Source organism: Oncorhynchus mykiss, chromosome 18 (assembly GCF_057628025.1).
Source record: "Oncorhynchus mykiss isolate SJ-2025 chromosome 18, ASM5762802v1, whole genome shotgun sequence".
Taxonomy (NCBI): Eukaryota; Metazoa; Chordata; class Actinopteri; order Salmoniformes; family Salmonidae; genus Oncorhynchus; species Oncorhynchus mykiss.
This window is the reverse complement of record NC_143039.1, coordinates 36,211,269-36,232,869: the sequence shown is the minus strand read 5'-3', so window position 1 is coordinate 36,232,869 and position 21,601 is coordinate 36,211,269. Positions and strand designations below refer to the sequence as shown.

The 21,601-nt window shown below is 43.7% G+C and overlaps 1 protein-coding gene across 36 annotated transcripts in view; it reads right to left on the bottom strand.

The window, feature by feature from the left end:
* The window catches only part of LOC110495966 (muscleblind-like protein 2a), a 99,661-nt gene that overhangs the window by 41,511 nt on the left and 36,549 nt on the right, over positions 1–21,601 (bottom strand). For 18 of the 36 annotated variants that reach the window (XM_090208306.1, XM_090208305.1, XM_090208308.1 and 15 more), the window contains exons 3-5: positions 5,366–5,533; positions 4,913–5,116; positions 3,447–3,695 (exon numbers count right to left, since the gene is read on the bottom strand). In XM_090208306.1, coding sequence (XP_090064432.1) covers positions 3,447–3,695; positions 4,913–5,116; positions 5,366–5,533 — 621 coding nt within the window. Of the gene's footprint in view, positions 1–3,446; positions 3,696–4,912; positions 5,120–5,365; positions 5,534–21,601 lie in introns of all 36 variants that reach the window. The other 18 variants (XM_090208307.1, XM_021571522.3, XM_090208315.1 and 15 more) reach the window with 1 other exon arrangement.

Here is a 21,601-nt window from a genome sequence, read left to right as displayed (position 1 = left end):
TACAAAGATTTTCAAATGCACTTATGAAGTAAACAAACTATTTGGATTGCACTTATTAGTTCTGTAAAGCTAGTTACGTCTTTACAAGTAAATCAGTTATCTAATCAATCTATGTATCAACATATGTTGGGGTATTATTGATAAACAATTGACATTCAGTTGGGCCAAATCCTAACTTGAGATCTGTGCGCATAATTTTTCATAAATCTCCATTTGAAATCGTGATTTACGTGAAAGTTTGAGTTGTGTACACAGATCTAAAAAAAGGTAGGATTCGGCCTCTTCTGTAAACACACTTGTACACTATCTGCTGTATGGAATATTGTTGGCTCTGTTTTTGGTGCTTTGGTGTGACTGGCCACCATGACAGAATAGGTGAGTGCAACAACCATTTCTCACCGAAAAACCCTAGTCTTTGCTCTAGCCCTTACTATTGTGTTCATAGAGCTGAAAGGACTGGATAGGTGAAAGCAATAGGAAACATATTAGAGGGCTAGGATGGAACCATCACCATCGCATAAACCTATCCAGTTCTTTTAGATATGGGAAAACAAAAAAACAAGGGGCTAAGGGAATGGGCTACCAGGGACTAGATGTTCTCAGCAAGTGAGAGTTTCTGATCAATGTACAATGGAGAATCATTGTTGAATCAAGTATTGTTGATTGGACAATGAAGGACCACATGTCTTGTTGATTGGAATTATTAGCTTTTACAATAAAAGCAGTGCAATTTGGAACCAATGCCCATTTTAGAGACCATTATGACCAATGGTTTGATAGAAGATGCCCTATGGCAGACAATGGTAGAATGGACAATGTTTTGGCATCCGGTCGGTCACATCCATTTCAGTCATGGGGTAAAATAAAATCTGATTTAGGTGGTAAAAACAAAACTATTATTTTTCTTTCCATAACTACACTAATAAATGAGTGAACCCGAATGTGTAACTTGTTAGTGTGTGGTTAATGGGCAACTTTGTAACAATATTTGTTATTAGGAAAGTCATCACAAAATGTGGAGCTCTGTTTATTCTACATTCCTCTTTGATTCTACAGTAAAAATATATATATATTTGCTCAATGCAATAACATTTGAAGAAGAGAAAAAACTGACGTTTTTTAGCAAGGCTTCTGAATGAAACCAATCGATGACATTGCACAAAGGTAACATCGATGGGACAACCAAGGCACTTATGATTACTAGGCCATGCACAAGCCTTTGCTTTATGTGTAGGATAATACTAAGATTATTCGGTAACACTTTACATTAATGTACCTTTTATAAAGATAGATATTTTATAAAGTGTTACCGATCATTCCAAATGAATACACCTCAGATTCCGTGTTAGATTTAGACTGAAATGTTATGTTAATGGAAGCAAACGGAAGGGAGGGAAACATGACAGCATTCAACTTGCGATACAACAGGCTATGGAAGGCAGAAATGGAGCTAAATTAAATCAAATGACACCTCAGTGTAACTGTATAGTCTAAAACTCAACACATAACAGGTAGAGGTTAGATCCTGCTGTTTATAATCTTATGTACTATAAACTTGGTTCTGTCTGGGGTATATTTCCAGATTAACAAATCTTTGGGTAATGTAAGCTCATGATACATGTATTGTTGGTACAGTTGTGGGCACTAAAAAGTTACACAATCCATGAGCAACATGGCACTTGGTCTCCTTTTGATAGTTTGTCACAAAAAAAACTGTACTATGGTACAACTTTTCAGTTCCCGTAACTGTATCTAACTTAGGACAAGAGTCTGGTCGAGTGGTTAACCCTCTCGCTTCCGGAACCATACGCTTCCCCCTTCGGGAGGGATCTCGTTTTTTTCTCCTGCTAATATCCTAAAAATAATTAAATATACGCAGGTTCTCCTTTATAAAAAACTAACACAGTATCTAATTTACTGTACCTTGTGCCAGTACATTGTAATGGCTGTATAGTACATTATACATTTATTCAGAGGATTGCAATGGGGAAATGCTCCCATAGAGCTGACTAAAAAGCTCTTTGTCCTCCGGTAAACCATAAGCCCTGTCGCCCCAATATCTTATCTAAGGTCACACCAGCTTAAGGAAACAAAGCGCGAGTTGTCATTAACTCATAATCATGTCTTCTGCACTGGATGACGTGTGTTTTCCTATTGTTTGTGTCCTTTTTCTTTTAAACTCTAACTGTGCTCGAGTCATCTTTTCACCCAGTATCAGTGGAGGTGCGTGCGGTTGGGGTTTTAGAGAGCAAGCAGCGATGGAGGAGCAAGTTGATGAGACGAAAAGCATGCTGGACGATGCCATGGAATCAGACAGCAGCGCGAGAGCAGTGACGGCAGTGTGAGTGGCAGCGGGCAAGACAGAGCCAAGTCTACTCATTCAACAGCCACTGACTCGGACCAATGTTGACACAGAGTATAGAGAGGGGGGAGGGAGGGTCACAGCCAAGTGAAAGTCCTATTACCAAAACCTGCCTGCCTCTCTGCCTGCCTGCCTCTCTGCCTGCCTGAAGGGGGAGGGTCCAATAATGATGGAGTGGATCAATGACCAACCAGAGCCCTAATGTCAGTTTGGCCTCACATTCTCACCCATCTCTCTTGATTCAATTTGTACTGATCTGCAGAGAGCTACACTTATCATTGAGAGGAGGGCGGGCATTGTCTTTGTTTGTATGATCAAGGGCGAATAAAAGAGCTCCTAGCCTGAAGCTAATAATAGACTACGTCCCAAACGGCACTCTATTCCCAAACGGCACTCTATTCCCTATATAGTCCACTACTTTTGAACAGAGGGCTCTGGTAAAAAGTAGTGCACGATATAGGGAATAGAAACCATTTGGGATGGGTCCTGGTCAAAAGTAGTGCACTATATAGGGAATAGGGTACCATTTGGGACACAACCATAAACTGTTGTGGTCGTGATATACATTCGCTTTACCTTATCTAAAGCCTGATAACTATAGAGCCTATACAATGACCTGAGTGTGGGTTGAGTGGTCACATTTATGTGAATTGTATAGAAGCGTCCATAATAGTATTCTAGGAAGGTGGTATATCAACTGTATGGAAAAATAAAGCAGTGCTCCACATTTTATGTACTTGTGTTCTTTTCTAGATGTAAGATTCTAGTGTGTGTACTTTACCAAACTAGTTGTCTATAGTTGATTACATATTATAAACATTAGAAATGATATTTTTTGATCTGGAACTTTGTCAGGTATGCTGTCTGACATTGCTGGGGCTACAAAAGTCTTGTAACTTTCCCAAAAGTCCAAGGTTTTCCAGAAATTACAGTTCAAGGATTCCCTCCTGACTTCAGGAATATTTCAACCAGGATTTCTGGAAAACCAGGGAATTTGGAAAAGTTAGCAGATTTCTGAAACCTACTTTAGTGCGTGTGCTGTGCTCACTACTCTACAGGCTGTGAGGGTGGCGGAGGGTCTCACCATGGCAGCAGCTTGCGCGGCCACAGCCGTCTGGTTGGCCTGATGCTGCGCAGCCTTGATCTTGGCCTGCAGGTGGGCCGGCGGGTGGAAGTACTTGCACTTCTCCCGGGAGCAGCGTGACTTGATGTAGTCCATGCACACGGTCACAGTGTTGTCGCTAGTGTCAATCATAGGGCTGTCGCTGGGGTGAGCGAAGCGGCAGTCCGTCTCGCCACGCGCGCAGTTGCCCCGCTGGAACTCCCGGCACACCTGGGAAGGAGGGTGGGGTGCACACGGACAAACAGACATGCACACGTACATACATGGACAGACACATGCATAATCACACACACACACAAATAGACAGACATGCACAGTGACAGACAGACACAAATATTAGCTTAATATATCATACAATATAATACACATACCAATAACATATCAACAACTTATCATTATGTTTATAACTATGGACTGAATAATGTACAGACAGATGTTAATCTATTCAAAGCCTGGGCGTAGTCAATCAGAGGGGGCTTCACTCACAGCCTGGGATGTAAAACATAACACCGCACACTCACTAAGTGTGGGGAGAGCACGCACGCGCACGCAAACACACACACACGCAAAGACACACAAAGCATGGAGAGAACACACACAAACATGCAGAAGGCGGTAAACAGTCTCACTTAGTGTGGGAGTATCCCCATTCCTCAGTGGAACATGGCCTCTCATTAGCAACCACATCGCTCTGTTGCTAAGTGACGGTACTTTGAGGAAAACACACAATACACCTACACTCCCAGGTCTGTCTGTGCTTGCCATCCTTCCAAGGCTATTCTTTGTTTTCATTAACTTGGTGCTTTGTTGTGGTATAAACAAACCCCCCATTGAAATAATCTCATCTATCTTAAGTAGATTTTTAAAATATCTATATTTTTTATTTAACTAGTCAGTTTAAGAACAAATTATTATTTACAATGACAGCCTAGGAACAGTGGCCTTGTTCAGGGGCAGAACGACAGCTCGGGGATTCGATCCACCAACCTTTTGGTTACTGGTCGAACACTCTAACCACTGGGCTACCTGCCGCCCCGTTAATCAACGGTGAGGTATAGTATTCTGTTGGTCAGCGCTCAAGTTCTTAAAGTGATCTATTCTTTTAAAGTAAAGGTGTGTGGAAAGGGAGTATGTAAAATATAAGTTTTACATCTATGATGGTTAGGACTAGGGAAAATAAGATCTGTGATAAGGGGTAACTTCCACATCAACCTAGGTGGATAAGGATGGTGTCGTAAGGTAATTATGGAGAGGCTTTCCCAACCCGCTCGAAGGGCAAACTCTTGATTCCTCGTATCGTGACTGCTCAGAGGCCGGCTCTCCTATCTCCTGGTATTGTACTTGGTTAGTTTGTGATGTCTCCTAACTGCTAATATACTTCGATATACTATGACTTCTGGTATTGTTATTGGTTGGTGGTGGTGTACCTCCAGCTTGTCCGTGCGTAGAAGCTTCTGGTTGGAGGAGGAACTCTGCATTGAGCAGGGAGGGCTTCCAGGGACGATGATACTCTGGGTGCTGGGCTGGAGCATCTCGGTGGGCATCATGCCCATGCTGTGGGTCATGTGGGTCAGGTAGGGAGCGTAGCTCAGCCCCGGGCTGGAGCCCAGCCCCTGGCTAATAGGAAACGACTGCTACCGAGAAATAGGGGGCGAGATGGGGGGAAAGATGGGAAACCGAGAAGGACAGAAATGTTAAAGAGGTGAGAGAGAGAGAGACGGCAGGGGGAGAGAAAGGCAGAGAGAGAAGAGGTTGGATGGAGGAAGAGAAAGGGAGAGACCCCAAAAGTTATAGAGTAAGAAGAGCGAGAGAAAAGAGGGGAGAGAAATAAACAAATTGTACACATCAGGAGTAGTAATGCCTAGTAGTCCGTTACTCACCATGGTAGGCTGCATGGTCGTGCCAGGGAACATGAAAGGCATCTGTTGAGCCAACATGGCTGCTGCAGTCTTCTGTTGAATGAGGTTGTTGCGGCCGTTGATCTCCAGCTGGGTCTTCAGGTGGGCCGGGGGGTGGAGGTACTTGCAGTTCTCTCGCGTACATCGGCCCTGAAAAAAAATACAATTAAAAAAATATGGTCATATGGCCAGAGGTTAAGGAATATGGTCAGAGGTGAGGCATATGCAGACATTCTTCAATACATTGAATACTGAGGGGCACATTGATATTCACAGCTGATGCTTTTGCAGCGGCTAATGGGGATCCTAATATCAAATGACGAGGAGTTGGGCGTATTGGCCTCAGCAGGCCGGTGGGGCTGCGAGTAGCAAGCTCAGAGGTTTGCGCTTGATGGCTAGCTGCTTCAATAAAGGATTTAACACCTTACAATGTGTGGCTTTGGCTTCAACGTGTGTTAGCAAGATAATGACGCCAGAGATAGAACAAGGCGCCAGATGCTTCACCAGATGTATAAATCTGAAGCATCCGGTATCCATCTCCTGCTGTTGAAATGCCTCACCTCAACACCACCAGGCAGTAAGGGAAGAGCAGTGACCCAATTAGCTGAGCATCAACGCCCCAGTCACAGGTATATGCTGAAATAGGACAACCTCCCTACCAGTCCACTGACAAACAAGCATACAGCCAGCCGCTCTCCATGCGCACACTGCCTAGCTGGCTCTGACCCCCAAAATAGTTCCACTGCGGTTACTACTGCAGTTTGCTAACAATATTGTATGGTGTGCAGTAAATGTTAGGCTGAGCCTAATGATGACCTTAGACGTGCTTTGCTTGTGATTATTTTGGATTGAGCCGCTAAACATTCCCTAAATGAAGGTTGAAGGGATCTGTGTTGCCAGTGGTGTCATGTCCATACGGGGCAAAGGCACGTGCTCCCTCAGATTTGTCTCAGACGTTAAATTCATTTTTTATTTTATTTTTAAGCCCACAGATATTTGTATAAATAATTATGATACTATCAGTGGTATTTTGAGGAAGGTGCCCGCTGACTGGACCAGGCAAAGAGTACCCCCCCCATACCCCATTTTCCCTAGTAAGTGGTTCCGTCCAAGGTGCACAGAGCAAAGGGATGCCTAGGCAAGACACTAGATACTCAATGGAGGAGGAGATAGGGAGTAGAGTGACACACACACAGCATTTGTCTAGTCATTCCTTCGCAAATAAAACAAATGTTGTGTTGTGTCTCTGCAACACTAGCCACAAAGCAGTTTTATGAAGTTGGCTTTAGCTAGCTAGATTGGGAACCTAACTTCATAACTAGCTATAAATCAAGTCAGAGTAGCTTTTCTAACTATCTTAGCTGGCATGTCTGCTGGCAAGGTTGCATAATGATTATCACTCTAGATTGCAGGGGGAAAAAGCAGTTTCAGATGTTTGAAAACTTAAGTACCAAATAATGGGTACATGACGCCTCTGCTTTTAGCCAAGGCAACATGTCAGAGAAGATGAAGTGGACCGCATTCTTGATGACCCGAATATTTTTCTTGACATCACATGTCAACGTCAACCCTATAAGGGTGGTTGTAAATCTGAACCACGTTTTATTTATGGTTCCCCCGTTTCAACATCCAGATTATTGTTCTGGTCACGAACATGAGCGGACCTTTATTCAATGAGGGGTTATTTGATCCCGGGGAGTCCGCAGAACAAATAACGTGTAATCATGCTGGTCAGCCGGGTGTTGTCTTCCCGAGGCAAAATTAGAAACCTGGTGAAAAGTGCTTGTTTTTTACCCCACTGTGATAAAAAAGCACCAGTGAGAGCATCAAACAGAGCAGGCATTCACACTGATTTGGGACATGAAGTTGGACATAGAAGGCCAACCTAGGGCCGAACTGAGCCCAACAAAGCTGTATGTGTGAAGGTATGCCTTATTTATGTAAGAAACTAGCTATAGATAGATATAATATACTAAAGTAAGTACTAAACCCATCATACAATCATCTCCAAGACAAGTCTGGGGCAAAGCAGGCTACACTGTTAAAAACAAACACTGATAGTTATCTATCATCATGGGATTAATGCAGTGTTATTTTTTTGCGTCGGTGGATAAAACAGTACATGATTGTGTTCCTTTTACATCAGGCCTATCCTTAAAATAACTCATTTCAGGATATGAACATCATTTTCCCTAGTGGAGGGGCACAGAGGTCTTGGTTTAGTGTGGGGGAAGTCAAGTCACCCGTCGGATGGGGTGCCACAGGGCTGCACTCTACGCCCCTTTCAGTTTCTACAGATGGTTCGTGCCAGTGCTGCACTCCTTCTCAGTTTCTCCACTGGCGCAGGATATCCCTCCTCCTACTCTCCACTTCATCCCCAGCCAAAGAATAATGTTATCGCTGTGCCTCGCAGCCAAGAGCCTGAGAGGTGTCAAAACCAATCAGAGCCTCTCTCACTGACGCCGCTCTAGGCAGACAGACTCCATGGCGACTGCTGGGAGGGGAAGAGTGATGGGGGATGCGGTGCTGCTGAGGCTGAGCTTTGGATGCCTTCCCTGTGACTGTGAGGATGGCCTGAAGGGCATTAGAGAGTGCTGTGACCCCTGACAATCACACGCATGAGTAGGGCCGTGACCACCTGGACCAAACCCCAGAACCTAGTTATAGCCTATTTTCTGTGGTCAGGGAAAAACTCAGAAAATCCTGGGTTGCTTGCTTAGAAACGAGCCACATGACAACAATGCTTTCTTTGTGACATTTTGCTGCCAATGTCGTGATTGATTCAATGTATTCGGTGCCAGTTTAGAGCTTCGTTACTCACCATTTGAGGGAGGAGTTAAGCAGCCATAAAAACACTTGAGGAGAGTGTTTCATTTGACACATTAGAAAGGAGGGGGTTATATTCATAAGTGTGTGGCACAGCGGTCAATATGCTCTCCCTCCACATTACTTTACTTCTGCTTATTAGCATTGACGGAGCGGTGTAAATTTTAACAAGCATTATTAAATGATAATCACAGGGTCCTTTTCACTCAGGTACTAATTAACTTACAGCCCACTGGCTCTCTAAGTCACAGCGATGCTGGCTAGAACACTTATGCAGTAAGTACACGTGAGATGACGCAAGCAGGGTCGGTCTGTTCAGAGGGAGTCGTGCCACTGACTCTGCAGATAAGAGACAACTAGAGGAGCGTTTCTGGCTGGCTCCGCTCTCTGAGCAGAGCTGCCGGAGAGCGCCCCGGAGCGTTCCTCGTGTAACAATGACAGTGCTAAAAAGCTGCCTGTCTCAGATGATGAAAAACTGAGCGAGAGGCTGTCAGAGCTCGAGTCAGATGTTATCTTGCCCAGCGGGGGAATAGAGAGAGGCCCCGTTGTCTTTACCACCCACACTGACGGAGCAAGAATTTATTCATCCTCACCATCGCATCGGAGCACGCATTTATGAAAAGGGGCTTTTGAAACCTGAGCCACATGATTACCCCATTAAACAAGCCCATTTCAGACGCTACATCATTCAGCTGTAATGACACAGTGGATCCTTTCTGATAGCTGGGTCTGTTTCAAAATTTCAGCACAAAGTCAAGGATCTATGCATCTAGCTAACTTGTGATACTAGGCCTAATAATATAATATGGTTAAGAAGATAATTATCTCTTAGGGGTTTGAAAAGCGATGACAACGAGGCCGGGAGTATAATACTAATAAATGCTGGCCCCTTTTTTTTTTTTTTTTTTTACATATTTAACCACAGGACCGAGCTTTCTTGCCACCCACTTTTAAAATTATGGCTCTAGGGAGACTAAACCTTCCTTTTTCTACCCAGTTAGCGGTCACCCTTCCCTAAACTACTGAGTTTCTATGAACAGCCCATGTACATTAGATTAATCCCAGGGGGACGCAGATGAAAGTCTGTAATTTCATGAACAGATTAGGATTATGCTCACTTAACCCATTTAGGCCCGTCCCCTTGGAGGCTAATTACAACTATTAATTGCCCATGTGAATCCAAAGTCTTTAACACTGAGAAATTGGGGGTTTCACATGCATGTTGTCATCGAATCATGGCAAGTCATTCAATCATGGTAGCACTTTTCCCTTGTCATATTGGGGTAGTCAAATGGAGCCAAAGTTGTTTCCCTCAAGAATCTCAATAATAAACTAGCCTAGTTAGTCTCTTCCCACAGCTGCTGTGAATTTGGGGCAAGCAAGACTACGAGTACACTGTATGATGCCTGCTGTAGCTATAGCATTGTGCTACATTACCAAAACCGAGGGCAGCCGTTTCGTTCTGAAGAGGCCTTGGTGAGGAGGGAAAAACATGTACCCTTAAGGTAACACTGTGGCTGACTGCTGCTGTACTGGCATGACCCCCCCTGCCTAGAAAAAAAAATACCTCCGACCCCCCCCACCTTCTCAATCAGCTGTGCACTGAATCGAGACAGTGATGACTGCGTGTCTGTGGGTGGCACAGCACAGAGGGCCGCAGAACGGCGATTCAGTTGAGGCCTCCGCTAACTACTGGCCATTTGCATTTTCCTTTCAATGGGGCTCTATTGCCTCGCCCGAGGTTCACCATCCCTTGAGCCGACAGAGGTGCAAAACAAAATTCAAAAGTAAAGCTAGACCCTAATTCAGGGAAGGCTGGGTGGCATCCCTCTCGTTATGTGGGTGGTAGGGGTTCAAAGCCCCCCCCACCCCCACCTCAGTCCATCATTCAAACTTTTGCTCGCATACATAAATCGGTACTGGTACTCCTTGTATATATATATCCATGTTATTTTCTACTCCCTATGTATAGCCATGTTATTTTTACTTGTTATTGTTATTCATTATTCACTGTGTATTTATTCCTTATGTCACTATTTATGTCTTAGAACATTTTGTATCTTCTATTTAATTCTGTATTGTTGAAATAAGGACCTGTAAGTAAGCATTTCACTATTAGTCTAGTCTACACTTGTTGTTTACAAGGCATGTGACAAATTCAATTAAATTAGATATACATGACTTCGGGGAGAGAGATTATGTTGGTGAATGAGAGGGGGCTTTAGTTATGGAGGGAAGTGGTGGGGTTCTCGGTCTCTTTGTGTGACTAGGGTCAGACACAAGCTACTCATTCACCCTCAGGAGAAAGGCACTGTACAGGGTTCGCATAGCTGAAACCCACATTATGACATTATCACCATCCTGACAGCTCGACAGCCAGGATCGATGGCCTTTTGGAGAAGAGTGACAGACGAGAAGGCCAATAAGACCTAATGCCAGTTCAATCAAGGGATTAGAGTCGTGGGGGGGAATAAAAAAATGAGGCACTGGTGAGACATAGTGGAACGCCGCGGGCTAGGCTTCTCTCTGTATGTTACAGTTAATGCGCTAAACATTATTTCTTCATGCCTTTGCGTTTCCAGAGACATCCCCCACAACTCCTGAGATGACGGCACCTCCGGAGAAACTCTGACAACACAAAGTCCTTTCACTTCATCCGTTTGTCCTTCTCCCCAGCGACGACTTCGCTCACTGTGAGAACTGACACTAATTTCTCTGACAAGAAGCAGGGAATATCTGTAATCCCTTTACACCATATCAGAGGGGCTTGTGTCTCCACTGACCTGGTGGCCTCTTCTCTTCCTCTCAGTCACTCTCCTTCTCTTCATCTTTCTCTCTCTAGGTCTCGCTCTCCATCTCTCGGTCTCTCTCTGGGCATTAATGGCTGCTGGCATGTCAACCTTATTCCCAGTCAGGTGTGACATTTAAGCGAAACCTTGTGCAATGAGAACCCAACAGGATGGGCACTTACGGAACACGTTAAGGCCCAGAAAAAGCAGGTCCTGACACCACTCTGGAAGAAAGCAGAAGGGTTCTCGTTGCTGGATGCACACAGACAGGAGGTCCCTTCATCCTCCTTAGGGGTAGTAGTGTCCCTTTCCGGTGCCCTATTCCACTCAAGCCCACTGTAACAGGTTCACCTTAGCCATGAATACTACTCAAGGTGCCATGACATCCGTAAGCAGTACTGGGCACCATAGCTGCAAATGGCTCTCATGTTGAGGCATTCAACTCCACGCACACAGGTCTTCTAAAAGGAAATAAGCACTAATTGAAATGCTGTACTTTAAATACTGAAATTATATCCTATGGCTTTTAATCGTGACATTTGAGAAGATGAACTATACCTATTAGCATTTCCTTTAACTTAAGAGTTTCTTACACCATAGAAATAGTCAAAAGTACAAATCGAAGAAAAAACGGTAGATATATCTGTAACAAACCTTGCCCATTTTGTATTGGCCTACATGTATGGCGAGTCTCATCATAAGGCTATTATGCGACAACACAAATGAGAGCCACCATTAACAAAAATAAATTATGGAACAAAGGCCTGTTTTTGCTTTTTGTCACACACACGTCTCCCGTTGCATTCACGCACTGCCTACTAGATTACAGTGTTGTCTCGGCGGTAATTACATATGCCTTTGTTTGAACACCCGTAATCCTAGAGATGGGCGAGCGGTGCTACGGCTGACACGCCTGAGATTACCCCAGGAGTGTGGCAAAGAGCCTCCTAAGCCTCCTGGCTTTCCACTACAGAGGCGAGAGGAGCGAGAAAGAGGGAGGGAGGGAGGGAGAGCGAGTGAGTGAGTGAGAAAGATAGGTGATAATACCCCCCTCCTGTTCTCTCAGACGCAGACACAGTGTCATCTGTGTAGGGACACTCCTCAGCAGGGGTCCCTCTACCACGGGCCCACACACAAAACACACACACTCCCAAAAACACACATCTCCATCTGGGGAGAGGGCATTGTATAAAAGTGTGGCAGGCAGTACTGTGTATGAATCAGAAATAGATCAACTCATTCTAATTCTTTGACTGTAACATCAATGAGAGTGTATTCCGAGTGAGGTGCTGCCTGGAACATTGAGCACACACACACAGTTTCTGTGAAAGAACACAGCTTGAAAATAGCAGGGTGGCACTTAATACAAATGATGAACCTTGAGATAAAGCAGAAATAAACAGTCTTTCTGACTACAAGCAAGTCTAACTTATGTGCTTGTTGAAAAAGGACTGTCTAACATTGTATTGTTGAGGACGAGTTATGAGGGAGCGTCCAGACCGAAGAGCGAGGGCAAGTTTTTTTGTGCATGTATGTTACAGAGTTGTGTGTGTGTGTGTGTGTGTGTGTATGTTCTGCTTGCCTGTCAACATAGAGATAGGATTTGTGTGCGTGTCTTCAATGCTCTTACAACTCTCTTGCCTCCCAGGTCTATGCTGTAGCCCAGTAGGCTGGGCTGGTAATCCAGTGAGCCCTGCCTACTCCAGTTAATCTGATCATCTGTGACCTGCTGAGACATGAAACCCACCCTGTTGAGCTGCACTAATCTAATTACACACACACACACACACACACACACACACAGACAGGCGTGCACACACGTACCATCCCAATCTCTTTGTTGACCGGCTGAGGTAAAGGACTGAGGCAATATTCCTGACAACTAAGCCTAACTGTCATGAGCACTCTTGAGTCCATTTCAGACACTTGCGTACCAGTTGTAGATTGGCCTATGTCACTGACACCTTCTATGAAGAAAATAATTGTAGAATAAATACTAGCCAACGTCAAGCAGCAACTAGAGAAAAATAGCCATTTCGAGAGAGAAAATGAACAACAATTGCTAGCCTATCTACAGTGCATTCGGAAAGTATTCAGACCCCTTGACTTATTCCACATTTTGTTACGTTACTGCCTTTTTCTAAAATTGCTTAGTTTTTTTTTTTTATCGAATAAATGAAATCCTGCATTTACATAAGTAAATCAGACCCTTTACTCAGTACTTTGTTCTAGCACCTTTAGCAGCGGTTATAGCCTGGAGTCTACTTGGGTATGATGCTACAAGCTTGGCACATCTGTATTTGGGGAGTTTCTCCCATTCTCCTCTGCAGTTCCTCTCAAGCTCTGGGGAGTGTCGCTGCACAGCCATTTTCAGGTTTCTCCAGCGATGTCCGATCGGGTTCAAGTCCGGGCTCTTGCTGGGCCACACAAGGACAGTCAGAGACTTGTCCCGAAGCCACTCCTGCGTTGTCTTGGCTGTGTGCGTCGTTGTCCTGTTGGAAGGTGAACGAACCTGCACCCCAGTCTGAGGTCCTGAGCATACTGGAGCAGGTTTTCAAGGATCTCTGAATTTTGCTCCATTCATCTTTCCCTCGATCCAGACAAGTTCCCCAGTCCCCCCACAGAGGAACTCTGGAGCGCTATAAGTGTGACTATTGGGTTCCTGGCCATCTCCCTGAACAAGGCCCTTCTCCCCCGATTGCTCAGTTTGGCCGGGCGGCCAGCTCTGGAACCGCAAAGGCCCATCCTAAACTTCTTCCATTTAAAAATGCAGGCCACTGTGTTCTTGTGGACCTTCAATGATGCAGACATGTTTTGGTACCCTTCCCCAGATCTGTGCCTCAACACAATCCTGTCTCTGAGCTTTACGGACAATTACTTTAACCTCATGGCTTGGTTTCCGCTCTGATATGCACGGCCAACTGTGGGACTTTATATAGACCGGTGTGTGCCTTTCCAAATCATGTCCAATCAACTGAATTTACCACAGGTGGAAACATCAAGGATGATCAAAGTTAACAGGATGCACCTGAGCTCAATTTCAAGTCTTTTTCTATTTATAAATAAAAAAATATATAAAAACCTGTTTTCCCTTTGTCATTATGGGGTAATGTATGTAGATTGATGAGGAAAACATTTACTTAATCAATTTTAGAATAAGGCTGTAATGTAACAAAATGTGGAACTAGTCAAGGTGTCTGAATACTTTCCAAATGCACTGTATACTGTTGTTTAGAAACACATTTATTACATCCAATTTTTAATTATTAAAGTGGCTAGAGATGTGTCAGTATGTTGGCAGCAGCCACTCAATGTTAGTGATGGCTGTTTAACAGTCTGTTGGCCTTGAGATTTGCCGATTTTCAAAATATATATATATATTTTTTTATACTTTTATTTAACTAGGCAAGTCAGTTAAGAACACATTCTTATTTTCAATGACGGCCTAGGAACGGTGGGTTAACTGACTTGTTCAGGGGCAGAATGACAGATTTTCACCTTGTCAGCTCGGGGGATCCAATCTTGCAACCTTACAGTTAACTAGTCCAACGCAATAACGAACTGCCCCTCTCTCGTTGCACTCCACAAGGAGCCTGTTACGCGAATGCAGTAAGCCAAGGTAAGTTGCTAGCTAGCATTAAACTTATCTTATAAAAGACAATCAATCATAATCACTAGTTAACTACACATGGTTGATGATATTACTAGATATTATCTAGCGTGTCCTGCGTTGCATATGATCTGACTGAGCGGTGGTAGGCAGAAGCAGGCGCGTAAACATTCATTCAAACAGCACTTTCGTGCGTTTTGCCAGCAGCTCTTCGTTTTGCGTCAAGCATTGCGCTGTTTATGACTTCAAGCCCATCAACTCCCGAGATGAGGCTGGTGTAACCGAAGTAAAAGGCCTAGCTAGTTAGTGCGTGCTAACTAGAGGAACGGAAGCCATACTGTTACACTGGCAATACTAAATTGCCTATAAGAACATCCAATAGTCAAAGGTTAATGAAATTCAAATGTTATAGAGGGAAATAGTCCTATAATTCCTATAATAACTACAACCTAAAATGTCTTACCTGGGAATATTGAAAACTCATGTTAAAAGGAACCACCAGCTTTCATATGTTCTCATGTTCTGAGCAAGGAACTGAAACGTTAGCTTTCTTACATAGCACATATTGCACTTTTATGTTCTTCTCCAACACTTTTTTTTTGCATTATTTCAACCAAATTCAACATGTTTCATTATTTACTTGAGGCTAACTTGATTTTATTGATGTATTAAGGTAAAATAAGTGTTCATTCAGTATTGTTGTAATTGTCATTACTACAATTATAAAAAAAATATTGTAAAAAAATTGGCCGATTAATTGGTATCGGCTTTTTTGGTCCGCCAATATTCGGTATCGGCGTTGAAAAATCATAATCGGTCGACCTCTAACCTGTACTGACCTTGCCTTCTGGATGATAGCAGGGTGAACAGGCAGTGGCTCGGGTGGTTGTTGTCCTTGATGATCTTTTTGGCCTTCTTGTGACATTGGGCGCTGTAGATGTCCTGGAGGGCAGGTAGTTTGTACCCGGTGATGCGTTGTGCAGACTTCACTACAATCTGGAGAGCCTTACGGTTGTGGGCGGAGCAGTTGCCGTACCAGGCGGTGATACAGCCCGACAGGATGCTCTCGATTGTGCATCTGTAAAAGTTTGAGAGTGTTTTTGGTGACAAGCCAAATTTCTTCCGCCTCCTGAGGTTGAAGAGGCGCTACTGCGCCTTCTTCACCACGCCGTCTGTGTGTGGGTGGACCATTTCAGTTTGTTTGTGATGTGTACGCCGAGGAACTTAAAACTTTCCACCTTCTCCACTACTGTCCCGTTGATGTGGATAGGGGGCTGCTCCCTCTGCTGTTTCCTGAAGTCCACGATCATCTCTTTTGTTTGTTGACATTGAGCGCGAGGTTATTTTCCTGACACCACACTCCGAGGGCCCTCACCTCCTCCCTGTAGGCCGTCTCGTCGTTGTTGGTAATCAAGTCTACCACTGCAGTGTCGTTTGCAACCTTGATGATTGAGATGGAGGCGTGCAAGGCCACGCAGTCATGGGTGAACAGAGAGTACAGGAGAGGGCTGAGAACGCACCCTTGTGGGGCCCCAGTGATAAGGATCAGCGGGGTGGAGATGTTGTTACCTACCCTCACCATCCTGGGGGTGGCCCGTCAGGAAGTCCAGGACCCAGTTGCACAGGGCGGGGTCGAGACCCGGGGTCTTAAATGATAAGTTTGGTGTTAAACTATGGTACTATGGTGTTAAATGCTGAGCTGTAGTCGAACAGCATCCTAGGATTTTGCTATTATGTTTATTTTTATCACAAAACATCCAATGACAAGTATACCCATAACAGAATGCAGCAACCACCATTCTTGAAAATATGAAGAGTGGTACTCAGTGATGTGTTGTCTTGGATTTGCCCCAAACATAACACTTTGTATTCAGGACAAAGTTAATTTCTTTGCCACATTTATTGCAGTTTTACTTTAGTGCCTATTTACAAACAAGATGCATGTTTTGGAATATTTGTATTCTGTACAGGCTACCTTCTTTTCACTCTGTCATTTACATTAGTATTGTGGATTAACTACAATGTTCTTGATCCTCCATTTTCTCCCATCACAGCCATTAAACTCTGTAATGGTTTTTAAAAGAACCATTGGCCTAATGGTGAAATCCCTGAGCGGTTAACTTCCTCTCCGGCAACTGAGTTAGGAAGGACGCCTGTATCTTTGTAGTGACGGGGTGTATTGATAAGTGTAATTAATAACTTCACCATGCTCAAAGGGATATTCAATGTTTGCTTCAAAAAAGTTTTACCCAACTACCAATAAGGGCCCTTCTCTGCAAGGCATTGGAAAAACCTCCCTGGTCTGTGTGGTTGAATTTGTGTTTGAAATTCACTGCTCAACTGAGGGATTTTACAGATAATTGTGTGTGTGCGGTACAGATGAGGTAGTCATTCAAAAAGCATGTTAAAAACTATTATAATCACTTATGTGACTTGTTAGCAAATTCTCTCTCCTGAACCTATTTAAGCTTGCCATAACAAAAGGGTTGAATACTTTTAGAATCAAGACATTTGAGCGTTTATGTAAATGTAATGTAAAACCTAATTCCATTTTGACATTGTAGGGAATTGTGTGTAGGCCCATGACAAAATCTCAATTGAATAATTTCAGGCTTTAATTTCAGTGTGGAAAATGTCAAGTGGTATGAATACTTTCTGAAGGCACTACAATGATCACATGTTAGATGCCTTTAATCAAAACTCAAGAATTTCAATTGATATTCTAAAAATCACCAGTCACACAAGGGAGCCTCAGCAGGTACTCCGAACACTCAAACCAGAAAAACCACAAACGCTGAACAGGTACTTTCGAAAAAATTCTTTAGAACATGGAATTCATTTTTAAAAACATTAATTTAAAAAAATAAATAAATAAATAAAATATATTAAAAAAAACTCTGCCTCCTTTGTTTACCTTTATGTTTAGAGTACATGCTTAACTCTATAGCCATGTAATTCTCTCACAGATGCATACCAAATGGCATATCATTCCGTATTTAGTGTACTACTTACCCATAGGGCTCCGGTCAAAAGTAGTGCAATAGGGTGCCATTTGGGACAGACAAGGAAATCTGTAATATGGGAGACATGGCTGACGCAGGCCAGTTTGTCCAAGGTTACAGTGTTGGGTTGTGTTATGGGCCTTTTCTATCATTCACAATTCATTGAAGGAAAATGCTGTATTAGTAAAATCACTCTCAAACTATGAAGTGGCGCTTATAAACAAGACATCAGTCCTCCATATGCGTTGAAATGGCACCATATTCCAGCTTAAGGTCAAAAGTAGTGCAGGTAGGGAATAGGGTGCCATTTGGACACAGACACCCTGATGAAGGATGTCATCCGGTAATGTAAAGAAAAAAAGAAAAAAAATTAATTAACGTCAACTGCCCTTCAAGAGTGGCTTAGCATATTCTCGCATAACCCAATTCATGCACGTTGGTTTGGCATATACCTTTTCCTCTACCCTGTGCATTTCCGTCATCTTTCTATAATATGCCACTTTTTAATCGAAAATGACTTGAATTACAACTGAGCCACACAGGACCACAGGAGTAAGAGAGTGATTGGGGAGACACCTTGTGCGAGCATGACAACCAAGCGAGGACAGAATGCATACAAAATATTGTTTTCTGGTTGGGATAGTTTCCCCTGGTGACAGATATCCACCTGTAGGGCTGAACTCAAGAGCCTCTGAGGGCTTAGTGATGTCGTGGCAGCTCCTCACCAGGGCCATGTTCATAAGGAAGCAAAACACATGAAATGGACTGAAACAGGGACAGACTACCTGGACTTGTCCAATGATAAATACAAATGTTTGTTTTCCTTTGCAAAGCGTTTTAAAATTATGCATGCCCTAATGAACATGACCCAGAGGTAGGTAGCTAGCTAGGTACTGTATGTAGGCTCTCTGGTGATGTTGGCCTTCTGGTTCTAAATATAAGGCCAAGGTTGCCTTGCGCTACAGGAAGTGAATTAGAGCCCAAGAGCGATGACTCACACAAGCCACTCAAGTGGAGTAAGCACACCTTTTATTTCTACCATCAGCGTACACACACGCCAGAATGACCAAGCCAACACTCGTGTATCGGGAATAGAGGGAGAGAGGGGCAGAGCAAGACAGAGAAAACCCCCAGAGAGAGTTTGTGTTTCTATGAGTAAAGCCTGTCTAACAGAGACAATAAATTAGTCTCATTTCATAATTTGTTAATGAATGTAAACGTTGAATTGCATTGGTCTTTATTAAACAATGACAAATGGAAGTATAAGAGTTTAGAATCCCTGCGTCACCCGAAGAACACACGCTCACTCCTTCCCTCCACCATATCACTCCTACCTCTCAATCCCTCCACCATATCACTCCTACCTCTCCATCCCTCCACCATCACTCTCCTGCCTGCACCATATCACTCTCCTACCTCTCCATCCCTCCACCATATCACTCCTACCTCTCCATCCCTCCACCATATCACTCCTACCTCTCCCTCCAAACCTCCCACCTACTTTTTCCCTCTCGCCCTTGGTCCTGCCTTCCTCCCTCACTCCTTACACCTAACTCTCCCAACTCTCACCTACTTTTCCCCTCCAGCCCTTGGTCCCGCCTACCTCTCCCTGCCTTCCTTCCACCTACCGCTTCCTCCCACCTAGGGTAGTTATAATTACTACAAATACAAACACACCATGAGTTTTAATTAACTGCAACAGTATATGCTCTGCCAATTTGTGTTCCCCCCCACCACCAATACTCCCATCCATCTTTCCCTCCCACTGTACACCCTTCTCTCCCTCCATGGGATCATCTGAGTCTGGGGAAGTGTGTAGGCATCCCAAATGGTACCCTATATAGAGCTCTACTTTTGACTAGAACCCATGGTGCTCTGGTCAAAAGTAGTGCACTATAAAGGGAATAGGGTGCCTTCGGGATACAGACAGTTTGTAGGCCCTGACCCTATGTGCGCTGCCAATTAGTATCCCCCACCTGTCACTGCAGGTCAGTGGCGCAGGCATCTGCTGGGTGTGAAATTGCCCATCTCAATTTCATCCCTGAACTCTGCATGCCCCCCCACCCCTGCTCCTACCACCAGCAACCTCTATAGACCTTTACCACACGACCATACACTGGGGGGGAAGGGAGGAAAGGCATGCTGCAGAGTATATGGTATACTGGGTTGTATCATTAGTACATACCAGTGCAACATTTTGCAATGAAAGCAGGTGTTTCTTATTGGACAAGTTCAGGTAGTCCCTCCCCATTTTGGTGCGTTTTATTCCGTTTGGTTTTCTAGTGATTACAACCCTGGAGTGTGTAGAGCACTGGAGAACATGGAAAACACTGCTGTTGACCGAAAGGCTTCTCAACCTCGCCGGTCGAACCATATCACTATAATAACGACTCGTCTAATCTAGTATTTGTAGTTGTCAGTTATGTAATTATGAGGTACTTTGTTCATGGTCAAATCATTAGGCACCCTTAGTGCAATTGGAATGGTAATCAATCTGGCCTCTAATCATTAGAACATTATCCACAATTGAAACGCATGTGCACTTTGACAGATGCTATCCTGACACATAAAGTTCAAGGCAACAGTAAACATGTCGTTCCCCACGAATGATGCAGCAACACAACCCCCCCAGCCAATTGAGATATCACATGTGACCAACACATTTCAGTTAATTACTAAAGCTCACGCCTTGGGCCAATCAGTGTAATTTTGTAATTGCTGAATCTCTATGTCAAGATGCATCATTCATTCAGTTCGGTTTCATTCAGTTTCTCAAAAATCAGAAAGCATTCCCTGACGGATATATTGTGTGCGCCAAATGGTACCCTATTCACTAAATATAGTGCACTACTTCTGATCAGTCCTATGGGTCGTGGTCAAAGGTAGTGCACTACTCCGGTCAAAAGTAATGCACTATATAGGGAATCGTGGGCCATTTGGGACACAGTATTAGCGTGGTATGGTTGTTCAGACATCGAGGGAGTTTAAGGTAAGATTCAGTGGGCAAGAAAGAAAAACACCAGCTCATTAGAGGTGCTATTTTGGTGGCCTCCACATCTGGTTGCCCCCGCTTTGTTCATTAATCACTGGTGCATTGCAGACACTCACACGACAAATGAAGTACCTTCCACATTAACAGCTTGTTGGGTGCCCACCACTGCAACCCACGGTCAGTATGATAACAGTAAGCTGGGGTGTATTCGCATTAGCTCTGCAACATAAAACATGTTTCTTATTTGACAGATTTGGGTAGGTCCCACCGCGTTAGCTTCTGTATGACTCCAAATTAATACTTCCCTGGTCAGTCACCTTAAGGGGAAATTCATATCATATTGCATATCTATGCATTCAGATAGGATATAGGCTCAGAATTGCATTCCAATGAGTTTAAAAGTATAGTCAAGTTAAGCCTGGGACTTTAAGGCTACCTCACCTGACTAAAACAAGAGTGCTTCACTTCAAGGGTTAAATCACGCCAAGATGGCCGCCTCACTCCCCCCGACATTCCCAGAAAGTGAGAGGAAATAATTAAATCTCTTATACATACAGACAAGTCATTCACTGGGCTAGTGATAAGTAAATCTACTTTGCTTGATATGATACAGACAGGGAAGAGACCTGCCTTTCAGCACAGCTTTAGACTGCATTCCAAATAGCTGGGTTTCTCAACTCCACTAAATGTATAGTTCCTTCAGAAAGTATTAACACCCCTTCACTTTTTATACATTGTTTTGTTACAAGGTGGGAATCAAATTGAATTAATTGTAATTTTTTGTCAATGATCTACACAAAATACCATGTAATGTCAAAGTGGAAGAAAAATTGTCACATGTAGACTGAACCAGGATTTCCGCTAGGATTTTGCCTGTGCTTAGCTCTATTCGGGTTCTTTTTATCCTAAACATCCTAGTCCTTGTCGATGACAAGCATACTCATAACACAAAGCAGCCACCACTATGAGTGGTACTCAGTGATGTGTTGTGTTGGATTT